The following is a 13707-nucleotide window of genomic DNA, read 5'->3' on the forward strand; positions in this document are numbered from 1 at the left end:
GAAACGTGGTTTTATATGCGAATGGGAAAGACAGTGTTGTCTCTATAAACTCCTTTTCTTTTTACTTTGATCTGATCTTTCATGCAACCCTGCCATCCATCCATTTGCTTTACCTGCTTCAACTTTCAGAGTTGCCAAGATTTGGTGTCTATCTCCTGCAGTCATGTGCAAGAGGCGGGGTTCACCCTGGACAGGTCTTCAGTCCATCACAGGGACACAAAAAACCGAGACAACCAGTCACTCTCTCGCTCACACCTAGAGACAATTTAGTTACCAATCAGCCTAACATGCATTTCATGTGGGAGGAAACCAGAGTATCCAGAGAAAAGCCATGTCTGCACTGGGAACACATGAAAACTCATGCAACCCTCCCTGGAACTTGAAACATCTGTTTGATTAAGTCAAAGTCTACTTTATTGTCAATTCTAACAGATATAAAAAGAGTCAAAATGACATTTCTCGCCATTCCCTGGTGAAACTAATATCTTAAAAAATCACATCACAATTAAGAACAAATAGTAATAAAAAGTTTTTCCATAATCCATAAAAAACATAACAGTAATGTTAAAAATCCCGTATACATATACTACCATATAAAATTTTAAAACACAACTCTTATATAGTTAACTGCTATATATGATCATCAGATGATCAATTATCTGATCATCATCTTCACTTGGGTTTTGTGTGTTTCAAACTGCTAAATTAACAGTGTTTTACAAATAAGGACAGTGTGAGTAACCAGAAGATGTACAAAAATCACAAAATAAAATACATATATACAGTATTCTTTAAAAACCATTCAAAGTAACTCCATCTGGATAGCAAAAATATGTTTTATTTGTTGATGAGCAACAGTTTTTTTTTATTTGTGTGGAATATAGACAAAATGTCAGAGGAGCCAGTACGAACACTAAACCTTCTGAGTCTATACAAAAACCTCTGAGAGCTTCAAAAACAAAGCAGCTGGTCTTTGTTTCCATAGACGAAACAAACTGTAGTTGTAGTTTGCTTCTGATCCAAGGAGCTTTTTCAACTCAAGAGAAAATTCTGGGCTGAGAAGCGAAATGTCTTCAACTGCAGAAACAAGGTCAAGTTGCTTTGTTTTGATATTCTTAAAGTTTTTTTTTTTTTTGTCGTGTTCTGGATGACTAAAAGCTACACAAATATCTTTACACAGATTGATCCAGCTGGTACGCCAAGCAAAAACCATGGCGATCCACACAACTAGCATCCCCTAATGAGTGAACACTGCTAAATATCTTTCAAGCCAAAGTAAAAAAAAATAAAAATACATGTTTAGGCCGCCTCCAGGCCCAGACCTCTCTTGCTAAAGAGATCTTTGATGTCAGTGGAATTTTCCTGCTAATTAAAGGTTAATAATTAATAGTAAAAGAAATGCATAAATTGATTGGGGTTGACTTTCAGTTTCAACCACCCCAAAGTTTAGCTCAATGTCTGTACAAATGTCTGCGTTACGACCATTTTTCTGTTAGCTGTTCATTCAACCTTTATTTATACAGCTTAGTCCCTTTGAGCCTCAAGGACTCATTTACAAGAAAGACCTGTTTTTTAACAAAGAATGACGACAACAGTAGACAATCATAAAATAAAGCATATTAATAGAGAGAAACAAATTTGAGAAAAATAAATGGAAGAAAATGTTATTAAAAAATGAACCAAAAATAGCTACATTGTAAAGTAAAGTGATGCAAAATACTAAAAACAGGAACATGTCTGCATTGGTGTGTGCCAAGAACTTAGCAGATGTTTGAGGTCATTTGGAGAGGTCAAGGTCATGAGCTTCAGATCTTTTTGTATAAGTTGTTCCAAGGAGCGGCGTAGAAGTAGGCCCTTTTCCTAGTTCAGTCCGCACTGAGGGAACACTGCATGTAATAATCATTATAATTAGATCATTATAATTAGATAATTAGATAATCATTAGAATTCTCAGCTGTGGTAGCCATCTTGAAATAGGTTGACAAGATAATCAGCTATAGATGCACATTCAAGGACTACGTTCTTAGATTTCAGTTAAATCTGTTCAGTGTTTGATGAGATGTTTTAACAAACACATACACACACACCCACACAGGCAATTACATGAACATTCACTTTTAATGGCGGCAGGCGATGATAATGGCAACTGTAATTAAATTATGAGCCATTCTCAACAACAAAGACGTATTACATTTTAAATCTTTGTTTTTGATTAGAAAACTCTTTCTTGAAGTCACGGTGAACTCAGCAACCTGTGAGCCTCTGCAAGACGAAATCACATTTCTGGTCACTTTAAAACTTAAAGCAAAGAGTTAGAAATCCGTTCATAACAGTATTTTTCACACCGCAGTGTTACCAGAGAGGCTTTTTAGAATTTAGACAGTAAAAGTTATTGATTGCTTACATACGCTATATTACTGTACGAGTATCATACCATAAGGGCACTTTGTATTTCCATTAGAAAACACGGCCTTAGTTAACAAATTGAATCAGCTTTTAACACTTGTACCATCTTTTTGTGATTTTAGAGTGTGAATTTGATTTTCTGTTTCAACTCAGAATAAGTTTATAGTGTGCAACTGTGGAGGCACTTTGATTTCAAACCTTGTTTTCTGTCCACACATCAATTAGTGAGCCACTAAAGTGACTTTGTGCTGTTAATGAGCACGAGCTGACAATAGGCCCATGTAAGCTACGACAGAGAGAGAGACGGCCTGTTGTGTTCTCGCAGACCTGTGGAGCCTTGCCAGGCTGTTAGGCAGATGAAGCTCCACTCCATCAGGCCCAACAAGGGGTGTCAGGGGGCCCAGGCTGCAGCGGACACAAGGACTAAATTATAATTGTCCTCTAGCTGCCTGTTTGTCTTAACTTTGCAGGGATTTTTTTTTTTTTTGTCAGCAACTTAATTGGTACAAAATTTGAATCCCTTATCTATTGAATTTTGATTAACACATTCAACACGTTCCTTGGATTGATCAAAATTAAATGTCTTTAAACTTTGAGAATTAAATATTTTTTCAGAAATGTTGGTGGAAAATTTCCAAATGCTGACAGATTTTATTCAAGTGTGTTGGATACGCATATTGGAGCAAAATGTGAGTTTTCCAAGAGCAAAGCACAACGTAAAGTTAGGACTGCAGGGTTAAAAATAGATGTATATGAAGAAATACAGTCAAATTAATTTCATTGCTTTGACTAATTGGTTAACAATAATGTAAATTAATTCATTTTAACTGTTTATAAAAGCCACATCTAAGTTCACTTTTGGTCAGGAAGACTTTAAGTAGCAACACCCAGAATATACTCATGACAAACTCAAAACTAGTAATTAATTACACACATTATGACGTTATCTTGCTTGACCAAGCACAACCTTCACTGAGGCCCAGGCTCTAGTTAACAGGCTGACTAGCGGGACGTGGTCCACGGTGGAAATAATAAGGGAAAAGAGCGGAAATAATTGGGTTTGATTAAGAACACTTTTCAAAGGGACACTATTTTCCCCTCCTGACATAATTGCAGATCGCTCAGAGGGTGGGAGGATTTGATGGCTGGCGCCAGTTGCTTGTCTTCGCGCCAGAATTCACTTTGAGAAAATAGACACGTCACTCAACTTCCTCTCTTGCTTTACACACATGCATGCACCAGTAATGGCTTTGTTTTACATTTGTTATATTTTCTCCAACTTTGGCTGATTTCAAACAAATGCAATGTAAGCCTTCGTTTTAAAGCAACTTTTAAAACCCTCTGGAAAACTTAAAGCTGTAAACAATGTTTTCTTTTTTTTTTTTGTAAGAATGAAAAACTTTGCTTAAAACCTTCTGAAGGATAACAAGGCTGTCACGAACATTACAGGAGCCAATAATAATAATAATAATAATAATAATAATAAAGATGTCAAGTCCAGTGCGAAAGGTTAGTGTTTGAGGGAAAAGGCAATTTCTAAAAGTAATCAAACACCAGCATTTCAGAATTATACATGACATTTGTGGTTAATTGGTTCATTTGTTGGTTGTTGTTTTTGATTATTTGTTTGTTTGTTTGTTTGCAGTTGCAGAGAAGCAGAGAGTCAGGCTGCTGTTGTTACGCTGTATTGTTTTACATTATTAGTGATTAGTGTATCTTAGATATTTTAGTGTATTGTTTAGCGTTTGTTTAACATATATCTTAGTGCATCTCCTTATATAGTATACTGTCTCTTTTTAAACTTTATATTTTGCTATTTTTGGGTGTAACTGGGACCCTGTGTAGATCATTTCATTCCACCTTAAGTACCACTTGTGATGGAAACGACAATAAAGTTGACTAGGACTTGGAGTCATTTTTCTTTTATAGATTTTCAAAAGTTACTTTTAACCGTAAGTTTTGTCAGTTCAATTTAATTATACCTGTTTTTATTATGTTATGCCCAGGTAGCTTTTACTGTGCAGTTTAATTCGTATGTTAATAAAAAAAAAATTAATTAAAAGTTTTAGTTGGTCTCTTTTCCTGGGTTACTATGCAGTAACTTATATATATATATATTTGATTTGAGACTTTAGACAAAAGTTTGGGCATCAAGATGTTTGTGAAAGGCAACACAAAAAATACCCTATAATATGTGTGAAATAAAAATATATATATATATATTTATCAGTTTCTTTGATTAGTTATTTAAACGCGTGAAGCAGATCAGCAGAAAATTCTAACCTCAACAAAAGTTTATGGAGGACATTGCGAGATTGGGATCATCTGGAATGATGCCTTCCACTGGGACATCAATCATCCACTGGGACATCAATCAAGACTGAGCTATGCTTTCCAGTTTTTATTTTGCTGTCAATGCAGCCACCTTGTGGCAGCAAAACAGTATTCCCAGTAAACCCTCAGCAAAGTTCTTAGGTATTCATATTCTGATCAGTCAAAGCCATCAATAAATCAAACAAGAAAACCACCTCAGTTAGGAGATATGAAAATTCAGGGCTATTGACTTTAACCATAGAAATGGAGCTTTAAAAATCTAATAGTTAAAAATCCATATAGGTAAATAAGGGCATTGAAAAAAATGGAGAACAAGAAGAATGTATTTAACAATGTGATTTAGAGTTCCCCTGATTAGGTATAAAATTATCATCTCTCCTTTCACAAGTTCAATATTGCTCGCCGACTCAGCAGGTGATAATGGTTTTACCTGTGTCTGTGCTCCAGCTGACCTTACAAAACAAATATGCTTATCAGTCATTTCTAATAATTTTATTAAAAGGCCTATTGGGTGTGGTAGTAGCTGAGACTGATCCTCAACACATATTCTGAGCATTAACAGATTGATCTTGTGCGGTCCACTCAGTTTGTTAGCAAAATATCTCATGAATCACTGGACAATTTCTAATGAAACTGTCAGAGTGTAATAATCGAAGGTACATCTACAATTGAATAACATTTGGAGTCAATCCAATTCAAGATGACTGCCACAACTCATCCTGAGTGGTCAACACAAAAAATGGCTTTAACTCAATTAATTGTTAATATATTAAGCTTAAACTAGGTGTTGTAGTAGCTGATAGTTATGTACAACCATAGACATGTTACAATATATTAGCCGTATTCGTTCACAACCACAGATTTTAGATAAATAGTATTTTAATAAACCCAACATTTTTCAGTCAGGTCATCTGGACAGTTTCTTTTTTTTTTTTTTTTTTTGGAGATGCTGAAAAAGACAAAGGTAAACTTTACTTATTTTAATAAACGTTTAAGGTCATGACGCGTACGCGTGAACTCTCGCGATATCTCATGAGCTCTTGCAGGACGTTGACAAAGAAAACGACTACAACTCCATCATTTCTCAACAATGGATGATCATTGTGAAAAACTCTGGCGTGAAAGACGGCGGGCGATATGCATTATTTTAAGAAATATTTGATTTTTAATTTGTACATTGATTTTGTTCATACTTTTATATTAGCTTAGCACCCAGTTAGCATGGGAGTGTCTGCTGAGCTAATTTGTTGGTGATTGTTACTGCCCTCTACTGGACGGATGTCATAACTGCGACAGAACAAGAAAACTCCGAACTGATCTGGGAGCAGTTTCTGTACGAGGCATTTCTTTCGTGGTCCACTCTGATTGGTCCAGGCACACCATCATGTTGACCAATAGCAGGCAGACATCTGTTCGCCGGAGCCACTCTAAAATATTACGCCGTCTTCCTTCTCCTCGGCGCATTTGATTTTGACCAAACGCCGTTGACTGTCATCTGAGGGAATCTTAGCTAAAAAAAGAGGAAAATGAGGGTTTTATATTTGGCTGTGTTGCTATTAACAGCATACTGCGTTAACGCAAATATTTACTTTCGGGAGGAGTTTCAAGACGGTGGTAAGTGTGTTTCGGTCAAGGGCCATCGTTGAAAATGTGCTAGCTTTTGTGTTGAATTATGTTTCGGTTAATAAATGCTGCAGTTCTTCGTTGCTTTAAACTGGCTAATTTCAGTTACACGTCAAAGCTAAAGCAAACGTAATTTATTTAAAATATTATTGTGACTCAAGCTGCTATGCTAGAGCTAACTGTCTTTAAAGTTGCATTTTACACATAAACCTGTCGGTTTTTATCGTCCATTAATTCAAGGTTATAATTTTTTTGAAAATGTACCCCAAGTGTTGCTCTGCAGCAGATTTACTGGTTGTACTTTGTGTTTTAAGATGAATGGAGAAGTCGATGGGTGAATTCAAAGCACAAATCAGACTATGGAGACTGGAAACTTACAGCCGGAAACTTCTATGGAGATGTTGAAAAAGACAAAGGTAAACTTAACACAATTTCAGGTGCAAAAAATTGTATCGATATTTAGATGGTGGAAATGACATCTGAAACCTTGTGCAACCTTGGAATAAAGTGAAACAGAAACTCCCATTTACATCCTAATTCTGTAGTTTATTTGCTGAGCCGATCACAAAATAAGTCACCACCCTAAAATCTCTTGAACAATCCAAGATGGGATTGTATGTCAGTGGTACTGTTAGCCAAAGATAATCTGTTTTGCGTTTGCTTTGCTCTTTTTCTCTTCAGGTCTGCAGACAAGCCAAGACGCTCGCTTCTACGCTGTCTCGGCACGCTTTGAGCCCTTCAGCAATGAGGGGAAGTCTCTAGTTGTCCAGTTTACGGTCAAGCATGAGCAGAAGATTGACTGTGGTGGTGGCTACGTAAAGGTCTTCCCTGCTGACTTGGATCAGACTGCCATGCACGGGGACTCTACATACTACATCATGTTTGGTAAAAATATATATAAAATAAACAATGGTTTTCCTGTGTTAATTACGGTTTGTTGTATTAAATTGTATTTGTAACTGAATTAATTTCGACTAGGCCCTGACATCTGTGGCTACAGCACCAAGAAAGTCCATGTCATCTTTAACTACAAGGGAAAGAATCACCTGATTAAGAAAGAAATTAAATGCAAGGTAATTCAGAAATTTCCACTCTGACATCATGCATTGCATAAGGAGTCAAAGCTCAACACTTTGTCTTGTATCTAGGATGATGAACTGAGCCACCTGTACACACTGATCCTGAATCCAGATCAGACCTATGAGGTGAAGATTGATAATGAGAAGGTAGAATCTGGCAGTCTAGAGGAGGACTGGGACTTCCTGCCACCTAAGAAAATTAAGGACCCTGAAGCCAAGAAGCCAGAGGACTGGGATGACCGCCCTAAGATTGATGATGTAGATGACAAAAAGCCTGAGGTGAATAAGCTTAACATAACTGCTGTTGCATCAAATTAACCTTACAACTGACTTTGAAAATAATGTTGTTTTTAGGATTGGGACAAACCTGAAAATATTCCAGATCCTGATGCCAAAAAGCCTGAAGACTGGGATGAAGATATGGATGGAGAATGGGAGCCACCTATGATCCCCAACCCAGAATACAAAGTAAGCTATGTTTCCATATCCAAATATGGAAAATGAATAGCTCCTGTTAAAGATCTTTGCCTACTAATAGTGTTTCTTTCGCCTGATTGTCTTTTGTATCTCAGGGAGAATGGAAGCCCAAGCAGATTGACAACCCCAACTACAAAGGAGCCTGGGTGCATCCTGAAATCGACAACCCTGAATATTCTCCTGATTCTAATATCTACAAGTTTGATAACATAGGTGTGATCGGTCTTGATCTTTGGCAGGTGAGAGGAGGGTCATTTTCTGGGTTGTATTTTTAATTGCAGAGGTAAAGCAGCAGCGTAATGTTTTCAAACCATTTCCCAGGTAAAATCTGGCACAATCTTCGACAACTTCTTGATCACGGATGATGTGAAGGAAGCAGAAGAAATTGGAAAAGAGACATGGGGCGTAACTAAGGTATGCTGCTGTTTTATACACAGAACCATTGAAAACAAATGGGGAGAGCAGGTGTTCCCGCTGTCTTCACATTAGCTGACGCTTAAATAGACCACAAAGACCAGATCCAACTTACAAGTGATCGTAAATGTAGCAAAAAAAAAAGTATTTCGGTTAAGAAAATTATTTTATCTGGCCCTTAAATGGGGAAATTGACATTTTTGCAACTGCAAAAGGGGCAGACTAATGTACATAAAACAAGATCATAAAGCATGCTGTACAACATGGGCATGCTATACAGTAAACAAAGAAGAAAAGAAAATATGACGCATAAAATAAATTACTGTAAAACTAAACTGTACACATTTTTTTGCATATATGGTTCTGTTTATAGATAACAGAAATACATTTTCACAAGAAAATTTATACAACTGTTGAAGAAAATTTTAACACAGGGTTACACATGAAGGGTTACACATGGAAACGAGTTAATTTAAAATTGCACAGATTTGTTTTTATGTGATTACAGGGCCTAAATTCAACAGTTTGAACTGTTTGAATATGTTTAATTAAAACAAATGAAACCAGAAAATTTAAGCATTTTTTTAAAACTCTTAAGCAGCGTTACTCAATGAATAGACCAATATCCAAAAATTCTAGTTTTGGTGTACACAGCCATCAGTTACTCCTAGTTTTCCATTTAAACAAAATAAAGTATTAAAACCTTTGATGCTTTCAAAAACAAAGTTTTGTGATCGTCTTTCACTTCCTCCACAGGAACCAGAGAAGAAAATGAAAGAGGAGCAGGATGACAAAAAACGAAAAGAAGAGGAAGAGAAGGCAAAAGAACAAGCAACTGAGACGGAAGATGAAGAGGAGGAAGAGGAAGACGGAGAGGAGGAAGAGGAGGAGGAAGAGGAAGACGCAAAGGATGAGTCAGAGGAAGCGCTTTCAGAAAAAGATGAGGATTCTGTACCTAAAGATGAGCTTTGAAAAGAAATGTAGCCAAAAGAGAGAAATGCGTTTTTAATGTTCCCTCCACAGAAACTGTCCTGTAAATCTCTGGAGCATTGACTGCTGTGCATCCTTTCCCAGAGATGCAGACAAAACCCGGCTTTGGGGTCTGGTGTAGAAAATTGGGGTTGAGTGGGGTGTTTAATGGACTTGGTGTCTCTTTCATTTTTGTCACGTTACCCTTGATGAATTGGTTCTGTGGGTTGTCTTTCATTCTGTGTTTTGACTGAAGTCCATTCCTCTTTGTTGCAGTGACACAACGGGTTGAATAAAATCAGATTTAGACTTTTCACAGTCAACAAGATAAAATAAAGGGTCAGAAATGGGGACTGAGGCGTGGTAATTTATTTTGGTTATTTCTACAGCACTGAACTTTTCTTTCCTCATTCTTGACGGCATTATTGATTGAAATGTGAAAATAAAAAAGCATCGAGTCCTAATACTAAATATTTTCATTTTGCCACAAATTGTAATAATTCATATTTCATGATATGCTGGGAGTTGCAGTGGATTCTGGTGAAGCAGATGGCGATGCGCTGGTGTTACTCATGCAAGGGCAGCACAGACTTACTCGACAGAATGTTATTGATGCCAAAGTTTTTATTAAAAGATGATTACCTTATTGTTGTGTTTTTATTGCTACACAATTTATTTGTTTCCAATCCATGCAAGTTACCCAATTCAATGGTAATTGAAAAGTTTTAAATTTGAATTAAAGTTCAAAGGCTTCCATAAAGCTTTACCGTTTGTGGCAAATGCTTGGCGCTAATTTACAGAAACCCAGTTTGTAATATTTGCAAACGGTTACACCAAATTTTTGTTGGATTATCAACGTATAAAGTATTTTGGACACAATGTAAAAGATTTTGACGATGAGATTGGGGTTTCATTTAGGTTGAAAGCTTACAGAATTCTAAAAAGGTTAAATACGTTTGGTAAAGGTATTAAGGAGACCAGGCCCCTATGGTTTGAAGCATTTGCAACGCTTAATTGAGCCACCCACACATAACCTCTCCTCTTACACCTTAATTAACTAAGCATTGTCACATTTTAGGTATTCTTGATGGGATCATATTAAAAATGCACTAAATCAAGATTAACTTTTGACTTCAGGTCTCTTGTAAATGAATCCCCGAGGCTCAATGGGATTAACCTGTCTAAATAAAGGTTGATTTAACTTAAATAAACCTATTTATGATTAGGCTTCACATTCCTGTGACAGTTTAATGGAGTAACAAAAGTGATTTTACTAGTTTTAACCTTTCAATGTGTTCTATTTGAACGAATGTACATATTGGATAGCGCTACTAAAACTTAATAAATTAATGGGCAGATTTCCTGATATTTGTTGACAGCTGTGAAATCAAAGAATTGCAAATTAGATAAATACCTTTCAACTGCTTTGGACTTCAGAGTTTCAAAAGACCACAGAAAATTACTAAAGTAGACACATTAAAAAGGTGCATGTCTGGTTTATTTCCAAAAATCATAAAAAATAGTTATGCTAAATGAGAATGGATGATCAGATATGGAAAGTGTAGATTTTCAAGTTGCTATTGAGTAAAAAACACCTATTTATATAAAACTAGTACTTGTATTTAAAATGTGATAACGTCCCTGAAGGAATCGAAAGCCAAGAATAAGTTAGTCTACTTCGGTTTTTGTTCAATTAACTATTAGTGAAAAAGATGCTTTAAAATCACGCACAAAAAATTATAATACGATAATATTTAAGTAGAGGGTTTAATGGCGCTTCACATGACCTAAGCGCGTGTTATCAGGGGCACCTTTTTCGACACAACACCGGAAGCGGGTTCCCTTTAGGGGAGTGAACGTCGTGCGCGTTCACGATATACCAGGAAATATGGCGGCGCTCATGACGCTCAGTCAGGTAACAACGATTAACCGCTGAAGAAAAGGCTGAAATTTTAAAGTCTGTGGATATTAAATGACACTGACATTGGTCGTGTGTTATTTTTACCACAACTCGACGCTGTAAACCGGGTTGAATGTTTGTCAAAAGAAACAGTATTAGAAAGTTTTCGTTGTCTGCCGAGATAACATTAGCCAGCAGGTTAAGTTGTGATGCGAAAGTTGGGACGTTTTTTTATGGCAGAAAATAAAAAGTGGCTGCTACACAAAGAAGATACTTCGGTCATAAAAAAACAAAACGTAATTAAACAGAAGATTGAATTACAGAAAAGGATATGTTATAAGCTGTTATCCCACAAAAACACCCTAGCCTAGGCTACGTAATGTTTAAAAAACTGTGCTAACTTCGTAACCAGCTAATATGTAAAATGATCCGTTTCTTTTTATTCGCTATAGCTAACAAACAAGATTTAATTCATTTGTCTGATGTTTTTTTTTTTGTTGCTTTTTATAAAGTTGTCAAGTGGAAATGCAGCTTATGAAAGCTATTACAGACTGGTAAGTTTGGCCTTAGCCATTTCAATTTGTTTATTTTATTGAACTGAATATGATCATGTAAAATTGAATAATACTGATTTATCTACCATTTATTTATTTTTAGCTCGATCCAGGGAACACAGGCAAAATATCAGCAGGCGATGCAGCTCATTTTCTTAAAAAGTCTGGATTATCTGACAATACACTTGGAAAAGTAGGTTACAGACTTATCTATAAGCAAATTACTCTCATATATTCAGTCTGTACTGTCTGAACTTATACTGGGTTGTTTACTCTTCCAGATTTGGGATTTGGCTGATTCTGATAGAAAAGGCTATTTGGATAAGCGGGTAAGGGAGAAATTCTTGGTAACGTTGCGGTGTTGGGGAGATGCTGATGTTTGCACTAAACACTGCACTTGTTCTGGTTTTTTCCTCACTTTTGTAGGGTTTTTTCATTGCTCTGAGACTGGTGGCGACAGCACAGAGTGGAAATGATATCAGTCTCAACAACCTCAACAAAACCATCACTGCACCTATTTTTGTAAGCGTTAAAATTACTTTTCTTACTAATATTATGACCTTGATTGTAAAAATACATTTATTTTATAGAGAAATACACGTGTAGCTCATGTGAAATGAATGGACATTTGTGACAGTTGCAGTTTTGTTTCTTATTTGCTATTTTATCTAATTTTTTACTTTCACAGAGAGACGTTGACAGCCCTTTATTAAGTGTGTCAACACCAGCATCTGACTCTCTGTGGGCAATAAGAGTGAGTCAAAACAGATTTTAAAAATATTCTCTTGGAGATTAAAGAATTAATTTTGATTTTTTTTTTTTTTCTCTCAGCCTGATGAAAAGGGGAAGTTTGAGGGAATATTTGAAAGTCTGTCACCCGTAAAAGGTCTTCTGTCTGGTGATAAAGTCCGACCAGTTTTGATCAACTCTAAGCTACCTTTGGATGTGTTAGGAAAGGTGAAATGAACATTATTGAACACTGCATTTTTCTGCCTTCTGTTATTTTTAAAGAGTCAAACCTTGATCACATTATGTTTTTTTGTAGATTTGGGACCTAAGTGATGTGGACAAAGATGGACACTTGGACAAAGAGGAATTTACCGTGGTAAGCAGGGATATTTTGTAAATTTTGCAGTGACTTTATTGTAGTTTTTACACATTAATATTTTAAATCTAGAGAAAATACATATGTTAGTTGTAATAAAAGCTAACATTTATTGTCTTCTAGGCCATGCATCTTGTGTATCGTGCCATGGAAAAGGAACCCGTCCCAAGCAGTTTACCTCCTTCTCTCGTCCCACCTTCTAAAAGGAAAAAATCTGCACCTGCGCTTCCAGGCGCTGTGGCTGTGCTGCCTGCTTTGCTCAGTCTTTCATCCAGCCCAGCTCCTCTCAGAGAGACCCTGCGAAGCACTTCTACCCTTGGTAGTGCTACTCCTCTTGGCAGACACACACCTCCTCTTGGGAGTGCTGCTTCTTCTTTAGGGAGCACTACTCCCCTCAGCCCCAGCGCTATCAACCTTTCCCCAAAACACTCCTTTAAATCTAGCTCAGCGGTAAGTCAATATACGCAGACTTTTTCTTCAGATATGAATATAATCGCTATCGGTGCATCATAGTTCGTCCATAGTTGATAAAATGTACTTTCTGTGTCCAAGGTCTCATAATTAAATTTATTTGTATCAAATATTGTTAGTAATGCCATTTCCACATTGTTTTGTTAAACATAATCAACAGCTATCTCACTATTTGTGTAAATTAAAACTACCGGTAGATTAAACAAGAGAACTGTTAATTTTCTCCCAACTTTCTCTGTAAATGTTTATTTTAGTAAGCTTTGCTCTTTTTATTTGATTTCTCTTTAACTTGAGAGAAAAACAGATTTACGAGGATCCATTGGGTTGTTTCACAGAGATGCTTTTTCCTTATATATATATATATATATATATATC

General features: G+C 36.3%; 2 protein-coding genes across 2 annotated transcripts in view; both read left to right on the top strand.

The window, feature by feature from the left end:
* Window positions 1-6145: 6145 nt before the first annotated feature.
* calr3b (calreticulin 3b) lies at window positions 6146-9936 on the top strand. Its single transcript, XM_037681832.1, has 9 exons — window positions 6146-6354; window positions 6678-6779; window positions 7045-7248; window positions 7342-7436; window positions 7512-7721; window positions 7797-7910; window positions 8015-8158; window positions 8241-8333; window positions 9090-9936. Exons 1-9 carry the CDS (start codon window positions 6267-6269, stop codon window positions 9303-9305), a joined length of 1266 nt encoding a protein of 421 aa, XP_037537760.1. The 5' UTR covers window positions 6146-6266; the 3' UTR covers window positions 9306-9936.
* A 1243-nt stretch (window positions 9937-11179) lies between these two features.
* Window positions 11180-13707, top strand: part of LOC119414728 (epidermal growth factor receptor substrate 15-like 1) — a 17819-nt gene continuing 15291 nt past the window's right edge. Inside the window, exons 1-9 of the mRNA XM_037681833.1 lie at window positions 11180-11217; window positions 11715-11756; window positions 11860-11949; window positions 12038-12085; window positions 12183-12278; window positions 12445-12510; window positions 12588-12713; window positions 12802-12861; window positions 12985-13311. Coding sequence (XP_037537761.1) covers window positions 11191-11217; window positions 11715-11756; window positions 11860-11949; window positions 12038-12085; window positions 12183-12278; window positions 12445-12510; window positions 12588-12713; window positions 12802-12861; window positions 12985-13311 — 882 coding nt within the window. The 5' untranslated portion in view covers window positions 11180-11190. The remainder of the gene's footprint in view (window positions 11218-11714; window positions 11757-11859; window positions 11950-12037; window positions 12086-12182; window positions 12279-12444; window positions 12511-12587; window positions 12714-12801; window positions 12862-12984; window positions 13312-13707) is intronic.

The sequence above is a fragment of the Nematolebias whitei genome, chromosome 9 (assembly GCF_014905685.2).
Source record: "Nematolebias whitei isolate Nwh7 chromosome 9, NemWhi1, whole genome shotgun sequence".
NCBI classification, from domain to species: domain Eukaryota; kingdom Metazoa; phylum Chordata; class Actinopteri; order Cyprinodontiformes; family Rivulidae; genus Nematolebias; species Nematolebias whitei.

Coding starts and splice junctions, on each gene's coding strand:
- calr3b (XM_037681832.1), top strand. CDS start 6,267: ATGAGGGTTTTATATTTGGCTGTGTTGCTATTAACAGCATACTGCGTT. Junction 7,437..7,511: donor AGAAAGAAATTAAATGCAAG/GTAATTCAGAAA, acceptor TCTTGTATCTAG/GATGATGAACTGAGCCACCT. Junction 8,334..9,089: donor AGACATGGGGCGTAACTAAG/GTATGCTGCTGT, acceptor CTTCCTCCACAG/GAACCAGAGAAGAAAATGAA.